We start from the raw sequence: 17,656 nt of genomic DNA on the forward strand, positions 1-17,656 counted from the left end.
CTTCTGCTTCTGTTAGGTCCAGACCATTTCTGTCCTTTATCGAGCCCATCTTTGCATGAAATGTTCCTCTATTTCTTTGCACTGATCACTGAAGAAGGCTTTCTTATCTCTTCTTGCTATTCTCTGGAACTCGGCATTCAGATGCTTATATCTTTCCTTTTCTCCTCTGTTTTTTGCCTCTCTTCTTTTCACAGCTATTTGTAAAGCCTCCCCACACAGCCATTTTGCTTTTTTGCATTTCTTTTCCATGGGGATGGTCTTGATCCCTGTCTCCTGTACAATGTCACGAACCTCATTCCATAGTTTATCAGGCACTCTATTTATCAGATCTAGGCCCTTAAATCTATTTCTCACTTCCACTGTACAATCATAAGGGATTTGATTCAGGTCATACCTGAACGGTCTAGCGGTTTTCCCTACTTTTTTCAATTTAAGTCTGAATTTGGTAATAGGAGTTCATGATCTGAGCCACAGTCAGCTCCTGGTCTTGTTTTTGTTGACTGTATAGAGTCTCTCCATCTTTGGCTGCAAAGAATATAATCAATCTGATTTCGGTGTTGACCATCTGGTTATGTCCATGTATAGTCTTCTCTTGTGTTGTTGGAAGAGGGTGTTTGCTATGACCAGTGCATTTTCTTGGCAAAACTCTATTAGTCTATGCCCTGCTTCATTCCGCATTCCAAGGCCAAATTTGCCTGTTACTCCAGGTGTGTCTTGACTTCCTACTTTGGCATTCCAGTCCCCTATAATGAAAAGGACATCTTTTTGGGGTGTTAGTTCTAAAAGGTCTTGTAGTTCTTCATAGAACCGTTCAACTTCAGCTTCTTCAGTGTTACTGGTTGGGGCACAGACTTGGATTACTGTGATATTGAATGGTTTGCCTTGGACATGAACAGAGATTATTCTATCGTTTTTGAGATTGCATCCAAATACTGCATTTCAGACTCTTTTGTTGACCATGATGGCTATTTCATTTCTTCTGAGGGATTCCTGCCCGCAGTAGTAGATATAATGGTCATCTGAGTTAAATTCACCCATTCCAGTCCATTTTAGTTCACTGATTCCTAGAATGTCGACATTCACTCTTGCCATCTCTTGTTTGACCACTTCCAATTTGCCTTGATTCATGGACCTGACATTCCAGGTTCCTATGCAATATTGCTATTTACAGCATCAGACCTTGCTTCTATCACCAGTCACATCCACAGCTGGGTATTGTTTTTGCTTTGGCTCCATCCCTTCATTCTTTCTGGAGTTATTTCTCCACTGATCTCTAGTAGTGTGCTAGGCACTTACTGACCTGGGAGTTCCTCTTTCAGTATCCTATCGTTTTGCCTTTTCATACTGTTTATGGGGTTCTCAAGGCAAGAATATTGAAGTGGTTTGCCATTCCCTTCTCCAGTGGACCACATTCTGTCAGACCTGTCCACCATGACCCGCCTGTCTTGGGTTGCCCTGCGGGTATGGCTTAGTTTCATTGAGTTAGACAAGTGTCTAACTCAATTTTATGTTACAATTCCATAAATGGAATTGGCCAGTCTGTTTTTCAATAAGTCAACTGGTAAGATGTCTTCATGCTGCTGCTGCTGCTAAGTCGCTTCAGTAGTGTCCTACTCTGTGTGACCCCATAGATGGCAGCCCACCGGCTCCTCCGTCCCTGGGATTCTCCAGGCAAGAACACTGGAGTGGGTTGCCATTTCCTTCTCCAATGCATGAAAGTGAAAAGTGAAAGTGAAGTCGCTCAGTCGTGTCTGACTCTTAGCGACCCCATGGACTGCAGCCCACCAGGCTCCTCCATCCATGGGATTTTCCAGGCAAGAGTACTGGAGTGGGTTGCCATTGCCTTCTCCAAGATGTCTTCATATTCCATGGTAAATTTACTTTTGACTTTTCCTACTTGGAATAAAAGTGGATTTAAAATTCTTAACTAAATAAGAAAGTCTGCTCACATTTTTACTTGGTTTTAAATCTCCAAGGTCATAATACTATAACAAGATATTGACAATGACCATTTCTGAAAAGTGGCAGACTACAAAATACAAATTATTGGGAAGGGTTATTACCTGAAATTCAAACAAAACACGTTTGTTTTTTTAATATATTACTAAATTTAATTGGTGTCACATTATACAGTACTAATTATAGAATATTTGCTATTGATACAGAATTTGAGGGCAAAAACAGGAGGAATAAGGACTTCATGATAAATTTCATCTGTCAATTTTATACCACACTAAAGAATCAATTGCCAGAAAGTCTGATTTTATACCTATTTTCACATATAACTGACTTTGCTTCCTCAAATTAGATGCCTTATTTGAATATCCAAGGTATACAATATTTATTCTTGGGATGATAAGCCTTTTAAAACATATAAGCTCATTTATTAATTAAACAACTGAAAAATCAGGACTTCCTCCAAAAAACTTTGGTTTTTAAAGCTTAGGAGAGTATAATAATTGTTGCAAAACCTGAAGTAACAAAATTACTAAAAATTATATTATAAAAAAGTTAATGAGTCTAGCTATGAAATTTAAGACAGATTACTTTATATAAAGAGAATAAGTCTCTGACTTTTTGTCACCATTTCTTATGATCCTGTTTTCCACTCCTCAAAATGTTAATATTTTCTAGCATTTTGCAAATGATTGTCACTCTACAGGATCCTTAACCACTGATTCTAAGGTTGTTAGGCCTTAGATGATCATGGGAAGTTAACCAATATTCTAAAATGGTGCCAGTTTCAGAAACAAAGATGTTTTATTTTGTTATATAGTATTTGGCATGACTGTTAAGTTTGAATCAGCTAAACACAAAGGTTACTAATGTCTTCCTGATACACGCTCAGTATGTGTTACCACAAGAGACACCACTTAACTGAAATTTAAAAAACAAAATCAGGATTTTATTCTTAAAGCAAAGAATGACTAGGTAACTCTGACCCAGATATCTGACGAAAATGTGAAAGCCAGTGATTTTCAAACATATTTATATATATTCAATAATTTAATACAATCACATCTGTAAATGATAATTTTTAATTCTAATATTCATATTAGGTACTTAAGTATATTACATTAGGTAAAAATCTCCAAAACTTTGTCAAATATACTACGTATATGCGTGCTAAGTCGCTTCAGTTGTGTCCGACTCTTATTTAGAGTCCCTATGGACCACAGCCCCCCAGGCTCCTCTGTCCATGGGATTCTCCAGGCAAGAATACTGGAGTGGGTTGCCATTCCCTTCTCCAGGGGATCTTCCCGACCTAGGGATCCAACCTGAGTCTCTTAAGTCTGCTGCACTGTCAGGTGGGTTCTTTACCACTAGCGTCACCTGGGAAAAAAGTATAGTGTATACTAATGGTCATAACCTTCAGTGACTTGTTCCTGCTTTTATTAGAAATGACTTGACAATTTACCATGTCTACTGTAAAAAGTCCTTATCAAGAATGATGTAGCTCTTATATACTGATAATAAATGACCTCTTATATATAAAGAAGGAGAAAAGAAAGGTAGAGAATACATATGACATGCTAACTTCTGTGTTCTTAAATGGTATAAACATAAATGCTTATAAAAGCATGGAGCAGTTTTGAAAGAATACATAGGAAACTGTATTCTCCACTTAGGAGAAGTGGGGCTGAGAGAGACAGGAATAGAACAACCAACAAATTATCACTACGTATCACTTGAATTTCAAGCCATGTGCATGTGTTACATTTTTTGAACATTTAATTTAAAAAATAAAAGGAGCATAATGTGGTGGTTAGTAGCACAAAGTTTTGAATTAAACTGCTTGTGTTCTCTGACTGCCACTATTAGCTGTTGACCTTGGGCAAGTTATGTAAGTTAAATACATCATTTGGCGCAATACTTTATCATTAAAGCGGAGATCATAGAATCTATTTCAAAACAGATTAACAAATGTTTATGATGCACATAAAACAGTACCTGGCACAGATTAAGCACTCAGTAGATACATGTGTGAATATATAATACACACATACATTCATATACAGGTATACATCACACACATACACACATATCTTCTGGGAGTTTATGTCCTTTCTTACCTGATGAGTTCCAGCAAATATATTCTGGCTTCTTTTGATAAACACACTAATATTTTTGATTTAAAAAATTATGTCAAATTTCCTAATGCTAAACAATTGAATCTATGCTACTTTTTTCTATACATGCTAACTAGATTTATGCATCTTCTTAGGCTATTTTAAGCCACCTTTAAATATTTTTGCTCCTCTCTTCCTCATTTTTATTTCATTAATTTCTGCCCTTAAATCTTTCTCTTCTACTTTCTTCAAGTTACCTGTTTTGTCTAACATTGATCTTGATGCCCTCTTAATTAATTTTTAGCCTTTCTTCTGAGCTAAATATCCTCTTTGAAAATAATGCTTTAGCTGCATCCTACATGTTCTGTATGTAGCAATTTTATTCAGTTCAGTCACTCAGTCGTGCCCGACTCTTTGCGACCCCATGAATCGCAGCACACCAGGCCTCCCTGTCCATCACCAACTCCCGGAGTTCACTCAGACTCACATCCATCGAGTCAGTGATGCCTTCCAGCCATCTCATCCTCGGTCGTCCCCTTCTCCTCCTGCCCCCAATCCCTCCCAGCATCAGAGTCTTTTCCAATGAGTCAACTCTTCACATGAGGTGGCCAAAGTACTGGAGTTTCAGCTTTAGCATCATTCCTTCATTAATTTTCAGAAATATCATTTTTCTAATATATGAAAAGGCATTTTTTGTCTTTTGCTACTGACTTTAATCTTTTCATAGTATGAACACAGAATATAGTTTGTAATGATACAGATTTTAAATTTTTAAAAAATTTCCTATCATTTCCATCAAAATGATAGTTCACAGTTTTAAACCTCATATATCTGCCTGCAATGCAGGAGACCCAGGTTCAGTCCCTGTGTTGGGAAGATTCCCTGGAGAAGGAAATGACAACCCACTCCAGTATTCTTGCCTGGAAAATCCCATGGACAGAGGAACCTGGGAAGCTATAGTCCATGGGGTCGCAAAGAGTCAGACACGACTGAGCGGCTAACACACAATACAGTTTTCCACAGGCCCACCTATATAAGCTCCAGGCATACCCAATGCTACTTACTCCCTACACCTGCCTCAGTAACAACCCTGTGATTTCTAAATACCTTGTTTATTTAGCTTTTTTTTAACTTTTCAATTTTCTTCTTACTATAAAAAGTGAAGTTTGAGCTAAACTACATCTCTACTACTATATCTTTCACAAAGAATTAAAATTTTCTACAACTTCAAAGATCTGAAAATATTTTCTTTAACCTCACTGTGTGGCTAAGCACAGAATTCTAAATTGAGAGTCAGATTCACTTATAATTTTCAAGGAATGGCTTTATTAGAGTCTGGTTTCCATTGTAAATCTACTGCTCTTTTGATTTCTGAACCTTGAAGGTAACTTCCTCCTAACTCCCTCGCCTCGGGTAGAAACTCTTTGAGAGCCTCACTTTACCCCCTGAAAATTCTAAAATTTGCTTTGGTGTGGGACTTCTTACATTTATTGAGTTTCCTTTTGAGAGTGTATTTTTTCAAACTTAAGGCTTCTGTCTCATCAGTTCAAATAAATTTTCATGTTGTATATTTTTCATAATTTCCCCTTCCCATTTTCTATATCCTCTCTTTCACTAGCTGGATGCCTGGTCCTGCTAGATCAGTCCTCCAATCTTCCTATTTGGAAGATGCCTCTATTTCACCTTTCAAAACTTCTTTTTTTTTTACTCCTAATATATTATAATTTCCAAAAGTGTGCTTACTCTATTCTATCCTCTTTTTATTTAATGAATGTAATATTAGTAATACTCCTTAGGATATTAATCTGTTTGGGTTTCTACATTTCTATTATACTTATTGCTTTCCTTTTTGCTTTATAGTTTCATTTAGAAGTTTATCCAATATCTGGTAATTGTTGCCCCAGTGACTTTGGGCTTGGCCATGCTATTTGCTTTGCATAATGAAATGTGAATGAACATCACCATCCACGTAGAAGCTTTAAATGTTTGTGATTTGTTGCTGTCTCCAGCTCCGAGCTTCTGCCCTCTGCCATATGAGAGAACGGCATGTTGCACATAGCGGCTACTCAACTACAGAGCCTGGCATCAATAGTCATATGAGCTTAGTGGAGTTCAGGGAAGTTGGCAATATGTCTGCAGATGATCAGCAGTCCTCAGGCCCATGTGTAAACAAGAAATATGTTGTAAGCCAGTGATATTTGTGATTCCATTTGTGGGTTAAAATATATACACACTTATGTATACATAGAATATTTCTGGAAGGATTCACTAGACAATAAAAGTAGAAGGGGTCGGAGAGAGAAATTCTCAGTTTTCAGGTTATTATCTTCAGTATTTTTTAATACAGGTTCATGGCAAACATTTGTTTTTATAATAATTTCACACAAAAATAATCCTAGTGAGAAAAAGACAAAATGAAAGGTCTTAAAGAGTACCAAGATAAAACTTCTCCAATTTAAAATCTTTCTATAAACACTTCATAATGAGGGAATATATTCTCAATATAAAAATTATGGAAAACAGAGAAGGGTATGAATAAGAATAAAAATCATCAATTATGTCAACAACCAGACATATAATATTCATACCATTTTAGAGATATGATTCATCACCTTGTATGTGTCATTCTGTATTCTGCTTTTCAATTTTACATTATAATAAGTACTTTACAGTGTTAAGAATTCATAAACCTCACTTTTAATTGCTGGATGTATTCATCATACATATATGTCATAATTAGCTTAATTATTCCCTTAGTGTTGGACAAATGTATTATATCTAATTTTTTACTATCTTAGTAATGTCTGAAGAGACATTTCTAGGCATAAGGTATTTCTTGTATTTATGACTCTTCTTTAGGATACTATATTCCTAAATACCAGAACTGCCAGGTCAAAAGACATGAATATCTTTAGGCTCTTAACACATACTGCCAGGCTGCTTTCCAAATAAATTACATGGATTTATATTCTTACTAGTAACATTAAGGCAGTCACATAGAGATTCATTTTTTTACTTCTGATTACATGACAGACAAAAACTGGTATTATCAGTAGCAGTTATTTCAATATCTCTCATTACAAGGAGGGCAAACATCTTAACACACTGTTATTATTCATTTGTATTTTCTTTCATGTTATCTGTGGCTTTTCATATGCTCATTTATCAAAGTCTCAGTACTTTACCAACTGATTTGTATATCATTTCTTCCACTATATTAAGCTCAGAACGTCTAGTTTCTTTGTGCTTTTAAACGGCACATGCAGTAATGTATCAACGAATCTTTCCTTCCATGCTCTCACTTAGCATGGCATCTGTCTAATCTCCGACTATACCTCAAAATCATCTGTGGAACATTTGCCTCAGATATTTGGATTCAATTAGTAGAAGAACTAGGTAGATGTAATTTTAAAAAACTGAAACTGAAAAAGTGAAAACAATGAATTATGTTCTAGAATAGAATGACTGTCATTTCTTACTCTTTCCTGGTGGCTAAACATTGAAATGAACCTGACTGTTTTAAGCTCTATCTTCATGCTCTGTTACTGTTGTTCAGTTGTCAAGCAGAGTCTGACTCTTTGAGACCCCATGGACTGCAGCATGCCGGGCCTCCCTGCCCCTCACCATCTCCCAGAGTTTGCCCAAGATCTTAATCTCCCTAAACAAAGAGCTTTTTAAAAAAAAAAAAAAAAAAAAAAAGAAGACATGCAATAAATTTTGGGGGAAGAAGTAAGATGTCACTATTCATTATGGGATTTTATAAAAGCCATGTCTCCTACCTGGTTGGAGAGTACTAGGAAAAGACAAGGTGACTTTTTCATCTTCATTTTGATAGTTAAATCCTGTAGCATGTATTTCTGGAATGGAAAAAAAAAAATTACTTCACAAATCTGACTGGACCAAATCCAGCCTGTAGCAATTAACATTTTCAAGAGCAAAATCTCAAATAAAATTAAATATTCTGAATTTAATAAATTAAGTTCCTATTAACAAGAGTGTCATTTCAAACTAACCTATTTTAGACTATGTAACCTAACTTAAATATGCTCCTTAAAAATAATTACACATCCTACATTAATTCACAAAACTTTCATGATATAAGGAAATAGGGCTACTATAAATGTGAAAAGGTTTTCTACCGGATTCCCAGACATACTTCATCCTTCTTTGTGTAATAATTATACTGCTTTATTAGTTGCAGTCTTACTCCTGAACATTTGAAATACAGAACAGGTTGCCAAGATTTCAGTGTTAAGATATGTCACTGATAAAGAACCCGCCTGCCAATGCAGGAGACACGGGTTAGATCCTCGATCTGGGAGAATCCCACATGCAACTAATTTAAGCCCGTGCACGCCCATGCAATACAACTAATGAGCCTGTGCTCTAGAGCCCAGAAACTGCAACTCCTAAGACCACACTCCGCAACTACTGAAGCCTGTGCACCTAGAGCACAGGATCTGCAACGGGACGAGCCCCTGCACTGAGAAGCCCTCGCACTGCCACCGGAGCAGCCCCCGCTCCCCACGACGGGAGAAAAGCCAAGACCCAACAGTCAAAAATGATCCAAAAAATAAAACGAAAACACAGATTTATCAGTGAAAGTTCTGTTCTCCCACTCAAACAAAGGTAACAGTTCCAACAAGATAGAAGTCCTATTTCCACTGAAATTCTTTGTTACGTTTTATACAAATAAGGAAGGTAAAAACAGGTGTGCAGATTAAATTAAGGTTTTGATTTACTCCCTACCAGTAGAAAAACATCTATTTCTGCTTTATTGACTATGCCAAAGCCTTTGACTGTGTGGATCACAATAAACTGGAAAATTCTGAAAGAGATGGGAATATCAGATCACCTGATCAGCCTCTTAAGAGACCTATATGCAGGTCAGAAAGCAACAGTTAGAACTGGACATGGAACAACAGACTGGTTCCAAATAGGAAAAGGAGTATGTCAAGGCTGTGTATTGTCACCCTGCTTATTTAACTTCTATGGAGAGCACATCATGAGAAACGCTGGGTTGGAAGAAACACAAGCTGGAATCAAGATTGCCAGGAGAAGTATCAATCACCTCAGATATGCAGATGACACCACCCTTATGGCAGAAAGTGAAGAGGAACTCAAAAGCCTCTTGATGAAAGTGAAAGAGGAGAGTGAAAAAGTTGGCTTAAAGCTCAACATTCAGAAAACGAAGATGATGGCATCTGGTCCCATCACTTCATGGGAAATAGATGGGGAAACAGTGGAAACAGTGTCAGACTTTATTTTTGGGGCTCTAAAATCACTGCAGATGGTGACTGCAGCCATGAAATTAAAAGACGGTTACTCCTTGGAAGGAAAGTTATAACCAACCTGGATAGCATATTGAAAAGCAGAGACATTACTTTGCCCACAAAGGTCCATCTAGTCAAGGCTATGGTTTCTCCAGTAGTCATGTATGGATGTGAGAGTTGGACTGTGAAGAAAGCTGAGCGCCAAAGAATTGATGCTTCTGAACTGTGATGTTGGAGAAGACTCTTGAGAGTCCCTTGGACTGCAAGAAGATCCAACCAGTCCATTCTAAAGGAGATCAGCCCTGGGTGTTCTTTGGAAGGAATGATGCTAAAGCTGAAACTCCAGCACTCTGGCCACCTCATGTGAAGAGTTGACTCATTGGAAAAGACTCTGATGCTGGGAGGGATTGGGGGCAGGAGGAGAAGGGGACGACAGAGGATGAGATGGCTGGATGGCATCACTGACTCGATGGATGTGAGTCTGAGTGAACTCCGGGAGTTGGTGATGGACAGGGAGGCCTGGCGTGCTGCGATTCACGGGGTCGCAAAGAGTCGGACACAACTGAGTGACTGAACTGAACTGAACCAGTAGTAAGAAGAGCCTGCTTATTTAAATGATACTTCAGAATGCTTAGTTGACACTTCAGGAAAAGAGCATAGCAGATCAATTCCCACCCACATCCTCACTCCGAAAGAAAAACCGCCCAGAGAGGTAGCCTTAATAAGCACTTGAAAAGATGTTCAGTATCTTTAATCATCAGGGAAATGCAAATCAAAACCACAATATGATACCACTTTATACCCACTAGGACAACTATAACCAAAAAGACAATAGTAAGTTTAGGGAGGATGTAGAGAATCTGGAACCCTCACACATTGCTGATAGGAATGTAAAAATGTTTCCAAATATTCTGGGAAACAGCCTGGCAGTTCCTCAAATGATTAAACACAGAATTAACTGTATAACCCAGAAATTCCACTCTTAGGTATATACCCAAGAGAAATGAATGCATATGTCCACATAAAAATTTATACGCAAAGGTTCTTAGTAGTCAAAAAACAGAAACAACTCAAATGTCTATCAACTGATGAACAGATACTATGGGATATACAATGGAATATTATGTGACAATAAAAAGATAAAGTGTTAATATATGCTACAATATGGACAAGCCTTGAAAACATGTTAAGTGAAAGAAACCAAACACAAAAGGCCACATGTCTATATGAAATGTTCAGAATACGTAAATCCATACAGACAGTAAACTAGTGGCTGCCTAGGGCTGGAAGGTCATGCAGAAATGGAAAGTGACAGCTCATGGGTTTTTTCTTTTTGGGGTGATGAAAATGTTCTAAAATTGATTCTGACGGTAGCTTAAAAACCACTGAATTGAATTCTATAGTGTGTGAATTATATCTCAAAAAGTTATTATTAAAAGAGAGGCAGCCTTACCAGTCACAGGCTTAAGTTTGATACGGGTAACAGTGATTCAGATTTAATAACATTCTATGAGTCAGGCAAGATGCCCACAATTCACTCTCTTCTCATAAGTTACTAAAGATTAAATTCCCAATGTTTCTAATATGATGGTTCAAACAAGTTTTATAAAGCCAAAATCTTTATAAAACCAATAAGCATTAATAATTTGTTTTTGAAAGAACTTTATAATCAATTATTCCTCATTTTACAGATGAAGAAAATGATGTATCTAAAGTAAATCATTCACTCAAGGTCACACTGCTGGACTAGAACTCAGTTCCTTTGCTATTCCTATTGCCAAAATTCTTTCAATTATCATAAGATAGCGCCTAAATTTGAACAGAAACTCAACATTTGGTATATATACAATACTGATAAAATAAATCTCTACTGAAACAATGACTTCTGCTGGCAAAAATCTTAGATTTGCTCTAACTTGATCCCCAAGAATAGAATATTCCTCAGCCTCCAGGGAAGCTACAAGGCACTTCAAGGATTAAGAATGCACTTTTCTAACTCAGATATAAAGTAGCATTATGGTACCTCTAAGGTATTCTGCAGAGAAGGCAACGGCAACCCACTCCAGTACTCTTGCCTGGCAAATCCCAAGGACGTAGGAGCCTGGTAGGCTGCAGTCCATGGGGTCGCGAAGAATCGGACACGACTGAGCGACTTCACTTTCACTTTTCACTTTCATGGATTGACAGGGAAATGGCAACCCACTCCAGTGTTCTTGCCTGGAGAATCCCAGGAACAGCGAAGCCTGGTCGGCTGCCGTCTATGGGGTCGCACAGAGTCGGACACGACTGAAGCAACTTAGCAGCAGCAGCAGCAGTAGCAAGGTACTCTGATCAAAAACTATCTCTATAAAAGTTTACTAAAACTAACTTGTTTTTATAAATGCACAAGAAAAGCTTCAAACTGGTAAGAAATGAAGACAGAAAAGCAAAAGAATAGCAGTTTTTAAATTGAAACAATCAAATACTGTACCGCTAGATTATATCCTACTGCATATCCTTCCAAATGTACACATATCAACTACACCTGTGTATAAAACAAAGAGCAAGTTTCCTCCAAAATTCTCTCTCAGTAAAAAGAAAGTAGCCATATATCTGAATTCTTTAAAAGTCTCCTGGATTATGGGATACTCTTCTAATTGCTTCGTGTGGACAACATACTACTTTGCAGAAGTCGAGTCTGAAATAACCTCAGTCAACTGTAGTTTTGTACATCACCACCACCATTCAGTGGCGCAGGCCAAAAATAAGAAAGCATCCTGCCTGCCTCCCCCTCCATGTCTGTCTGTCTCTAACACTATACACTCAACAAGCAAGTTCAACATTCTTAATCCCAGAATTTTCAAGGTTTTACCACTATAGCCCAGTCCTGTGTATCATTACTTCTCTCCTAGGTCACTATAATAGCTTCTTAACTGGTCTATTTCCATTTTTGCTGCCTTATAGTCTATGTTATAGCAGCTAGGGTCATCAGTGAGAGCAAAGCCTCTAATGGGAGTCCTACAATATTCATAATGAAAATCTAAATCTGCTTGAGATGGGCAATTATTTCTTGGAGAGGATTCAAAAAAAGCACTTATCATAAAATTGAAAAACTGACTGATCAGATTTCATTAATATCCTACTGTATAATACAGGGAACCATATTCAACAGCCTTTGGTAAACCATAATGGAAAAAGAATATGTATGTAAAAAACACTTAAAACTTGTAATTATCAAAAGACACTATGAAGAAAATGAACAGGCAAGCCACAGACGAAGAGAAAATATTTTACTTTGTATAGATGCAAAAAAATTATATCCAGAATATACATAAAAACTTCTACAACCCAGTGATAGACAGACAGATAACCAAAAACATCTTTAACAGAATCTTTGACATTGGTCTCAAGAATACAGTATCTTTCTAGATATATGTCCTCAGGCAAAGGGGAAAAAAGCAAAAATAAACAAATGGGATTACATCAAACTAAAAGGCTTTTGCACAGCAAAGGAAACCATCAATAAAACAAAAAGACAACCTATCAAATCGGAAGACATTTGCAAACAACATATCCTATAAGGGGTTAATCTACAAAACATATAAAGAACACATACAACTAACAGTAACAACAACAACAAAAACAACCTGATTTGAAAATGGACAGAGGAGCTAAATAGACACTTTTTCCAAATAAGACATACAAATGGCCAATAAGCACAGGAAAAGATGTTCAACATCACTAATTTTTAGGGAAATGCAATTCAAAACCACAATGAGATACTCCCTCATGCCAGTTAGACTGGTTATTATAGAAAAGACAAAAAATAATAGGCCAGTGCTCTGGGACAACATGGAGTGATGGGGTGGAGAGGGAGGTGGTGTTCAGGATGGGTGGGTTCAGGATGAGGGGGACACATGTATACCTATGGCCGATTCATGCTGATGTATGACAAAAGTGAAAGTGAAAGTCGCTCAATTGTGTCCGACTCTTTGTGATCCCATGGACTACACAGTCCATGGAACTCTCCAGGCCAGAATACTGGAGTGGGTAGCCTTTTCCTTCTCCAGGGGATCTTCCCAACCCAGGGACTGAACCCAGGTCTCCCACGTTGCAGGCAGATTCTTTACCAGCTGAGCAACAAAGAAGCCCTGATGTATCGCAAAAGCCATCACAATATTGTAAAGTAATTATCCTCCAGTTAAAATAAATAAATTTTTTTTAAAAGGTAACAAATGTTGGCAAGGATCTACAGAAAAGGGAACTTTCATACACTGTTGGTGGGAATGTAAACTAGTATAACCACTAATGGAAGACAGTATGGATATTCCTCAAAAATTTAAGAATAAAACTACCATATGATCCAGCTATCCTACTTCTGGTATTCATCCAATGAATACAAAAACACTAATACAAAAAGATATATGCATCCCTATGTCCATCACATTTACAATAGCAAAGACCTGGAAACAACCTAAGGATCCACCCACTGATGAATGAATTAAGATGTGGGCTATATATAAAATAGAATATTACTCAGCCTTAAAAAGATGAAACCTTATCATCTGCGACTGCATAGATGGACCTTGAGGCTATTGTGCTAAGTAAAATAAGTCAGATAAAGGACACATACTATATGATACCACTGAGATTTTATATATATATATATATATATATATATATATGAAGTAATTAGGGACTTCCCTGGCGATCCAGGGGCGAAGGCAACATGCACCCGATGCAGGAGGCCCAGGTTCCACCCCTGGTTGGGAACTAGATCCCACATGATGCAACTAAGAGTCTGCATGCCACAACTAAAGATACTGGAACGATCTGGTGGTAAGCACACTATAAGGGCATACAGAAGTAGAAATACAATGCTGTGCACATCAAAAATCTAACAAAATGCTATTGTAGATGTGGAGTAATAACTAGAACTCATATTTTGCCATTGATGCCTCACTGTCGTTCCTCAAAGACTGCAAGCATTCTCTAACCTGAGTTTCTGCAACTTCATGAAAAATTCTCTATCCAGCTACCTATACATTTTATGTCATTCAGGTCTCTGCTCAAATCATTTCTTTAGAAATCTGTTCCATCACCTTAAACAACAGGCTTCCTTCTATATTCTGTTCCTGTGCTTTCTGAGTACTTATCACTATACTCATTACATTACATATTTGTTATTTATCTTCCCAAACTGAATACATATATCTGGAAGGCTAACTCCTAGTTTTGTCCACCACTCTACCTCCAATGCTAGAATGGTTTCTGGCACACAGTAGGTTTAGTAATCATTAGCAGAATGAATAGGTCACTTCAAAAACAACATTTTAAGGGATTACATCATGAAGATAATCAATCAGTTCAGTTCATTTCAGTTGCTAAGTCGTATCCGACTCTTGCGACCCCATGAATCGCAGCATGCCAGGCCTCCCTGTTCATCACCATCTCCTGGAGTTCACTCAGACTCATGTCCATCAAGTCCATGATGTCATCCAGCCATCTCATCCTCGGTCGTCCCCTTCTCCTCCTGCCCCCAATCCCTCCCAGCATCAGAGTCTTTTCCAATGAGTCAACTCTTCTCATGAGGTGGCCAAAGTACTGGAGTTTCAGCTTTAGCATCATTCCTTCCAAAGAAATCCCAGGGTTGATCTCCTTCAGAATGGACTGGTTGGATCTCCTTGCAGTCCAAGGGACTCTCAAGAGTCTTCTCCAACACCACAGTTCAAAAGCATCAATTCTTCGGCGCTCAGCCTTCTTCACAGTCCAACTCTCACATCCATACATGACTACTGGAAAAACCATAGCCTTGATTAGACGGACCTTCGTCGGCAAAGTAATGTCTCTGCTTTTGAATATGCTATCTAGGTTGGTCATAACTTTCCTTCCAAGGAGTAAGCGTCTTTTAATTTCATGGCTGCAGTCACCATCTGCAGTGATTCTGGAGCCCCCCAAAATAAAGTCTGACACTGCTTCCACCGTTTCCCCATCTATTTCCCATGAAGTGATGGGACCAGATGCCATCATCTTCGTTTTCTGAATGTTGAGCTTTAAAGCCAACTTTTTCGCTCTCCTCTTTCACTTTCATCAAGAGGCTTTTTAGCTCCTCTTCACTTTCTGCCATAAGGGTAGTATCATCTGCATATCTGAGGTTATTGATATTTCTCCCGGCTATCTTGATTCCAGCTTGTGCTTCTTCCAGCCCAGCGTTTCTCATGGTGTACTCTGCACAGAAGTTAAATAAGCAGGGTGACAATATACAGCCTTGACGTACTCCTTTTCCTATTTGGAACCAGTCTGTTGTTCCATGTCCAGTTCTAACTGTCGCTTCCTGACCTGCATACAGGTTTCTCAAGAGGCAGGTCAGGTGGTCTGGTATTCCCATCTCTTTCAGAATTTTCCACAGTTTATTGTGATCCACACAGTCAAAGGCTTTGGCATAGTCAATAAAGCAGAAATAGATGTTTTTCTGGAACTCTCTTGCTTTTTCCATGATCCAGCGGATGTTGGCAATTTGATCTCTGGTTCCTCTGCCTTTCCTAAAACCAGCTTGAACGTCAGGGAGTTCACGGTTCACGTATTGCTGAAGTCTGGCTTGGAGAATTTTGAGCATTACTTTACTAGCATGTGAGATGAGTGCAATTGTGCAGTAGTTTGAGCATTCTTTGGCATTGCCTTTCTTTGGGATTGGAATGAAAACTGACCTTTTCCAGTCCTGTGGCCACTGCTGAGTTTTCCAAATTTGCTGGCATACTGAGTGCAGCACTTTCACAGCATCATCTTTCAGGATTTGAAACAGCTCAACTGGAATCCCATCACCTCCACTAGCTTTGTTCATAGTGATGCTTTCTAAGGCCCACTTGACTTCACATTCCAGGATGTCTGGCTCTAGGTGAGTGATCACATCATCATGACTATCTGGGTCGTGAAGATCTTTTTTGTACAGTTCTTCCGTGTATTCTTGCCACCTCTTCTTAATATCTTCTGCTTCTGTTAGGTCCAGACCATTTCTGTCCTTTATCAAGCCCATCTTTGCATGGTTCCCTTGGTATCTCTAATTTTCTTGAAGAGATCTCTAGATCTCTAGTTTTCCTCTATTTCTTTGCACTGATCGCTGAGTACCCATATAAAATATATTAATAAAAAATACCTTTACTAATAACATATGAATGGGGATTTACGGCTAGAGAGAAAATTTTCAATTAAAACATAATACAGTAATTCAAAAAGGCCTTAGAAGATAGTATTTGCTCTGGAACAACTAGATTGTTCAAAGTGTGGAAAGCCATTAATACACTAAAGATACATGAAAAATCTCAATAAATATGCTTCAATAAAGTAAAGGCAATATTACCAAATTAATGTTTACATTAATATAGTTATAATTTAAATTGTATATATGTAAATTGAGCATTATAAGTAGACAGTTACCTACATGACGTATAAACAGAATCAACAACCTCAGATACGCAGATGACACCACTCTTACCGGCAGAAAGCAAAGAAGAACTAAAGAGTCCTCCTGATGAGGTGAAACAGGAAAGTGAAAAAGTTGGCTTAAAACTCAACATTCAAAAACTAAGATCATGGCATCCAGTCCCATCATTTCATGGCAAATGGATGGGGAAACAATGGTAACAGTGACAGACTATTATCTTGGGCTCCAAAATCACTGCAAATGGTGACTGCAGCCATGAAATTAAAAGACACTTGCTCCTCGGAAGAAAAGCTATGATGAACCTAGACAGCATATTAAAAAGCAGAGACATTACTTTGCCAACAAAGGTCCATCTAGTCAAAACTACAGTTTTTCCAGTAGTTATGTATGGATGTGAGAGTTGGACTATAAAGAAAGCTGAGCACTGAAGAACTGGTGTTTTTGAATTGTGGTGTTGGAGAAGACTCCTGAGAGTCCCTTGGACTGCAATGAGATCAAACCAGTCAATTGTAAAAAAAAAAAAAAATCAGTCCTGAATATTCATTGGAAGGACTGACGCTGAAGCTGAAACGCCAATACTTTGGTCACATGATGTGAAAAACAGACTCAGGAGAAGACCTTGATGCTGGGAAAGACTGAAGGCAGGAGAAGGGGATGACAGAGAATGAGATGGTTGGATGGAATCACCGACTCGATGGACATGAGTTAGAGGAAGCTCCGGGAGTCGTGATGGACAGGAAAGACTAGCGTTCTGCAGTCCATGGGCTTGCAAAGAGTTGGACAAGGAGAATGTCAAGGCTGTATACTGTCACCCTGCTTATTTAACTTACATGCAGAGGACATCATGAGAAACGCTGGGCTGGATGAAGCACAAGTTGGAATCAAGACTGCTG

The 17,656-nt window shown here is 38.2% G+C and overlaps 1 protein-coding gene across 2 annotated transcripts in view; it reads right to left on the reverse strand.

Moving 5' to 3' along the window:
* The window catches only part of NPEPPS (aminopeptidase puromycin sensitive), a 117,290-nt gene that overhangs the window by 44,752 nt on the left and 54,882 nt on the right, over positions 1 to 17,656 (reverse strand). For both annotated transcript variants that reach the window (XM_027974632.2, XM_060395568.1), the window contains exon 3: positions 7,850 to 7,927. In XM_027974632.2, coding sequence (XP_027830433.1) covers positions 7,850 to 7,927 — 78 coding nt within the window. The remainder of the gene's footprint in view (positions 1 to 7,849; positions 7,928 to 17,656) is intronic.

Source organism: Ovis aries, chromosome 11 (genome assembly GCF_016772045.2).
Source record: "Ovis aries strain OAR_USU_Benz2616 breed Rambouillet chromosome 11, ARS-UI_Ramb_v3.0, whole genome shotgun sequence".
Classification (NCBI taxonomy): Eukaryota; Metazoa; Chordata; class Mammalia; order Artiodactyla; family Bovidae; genus Ovis; species Ovis aries.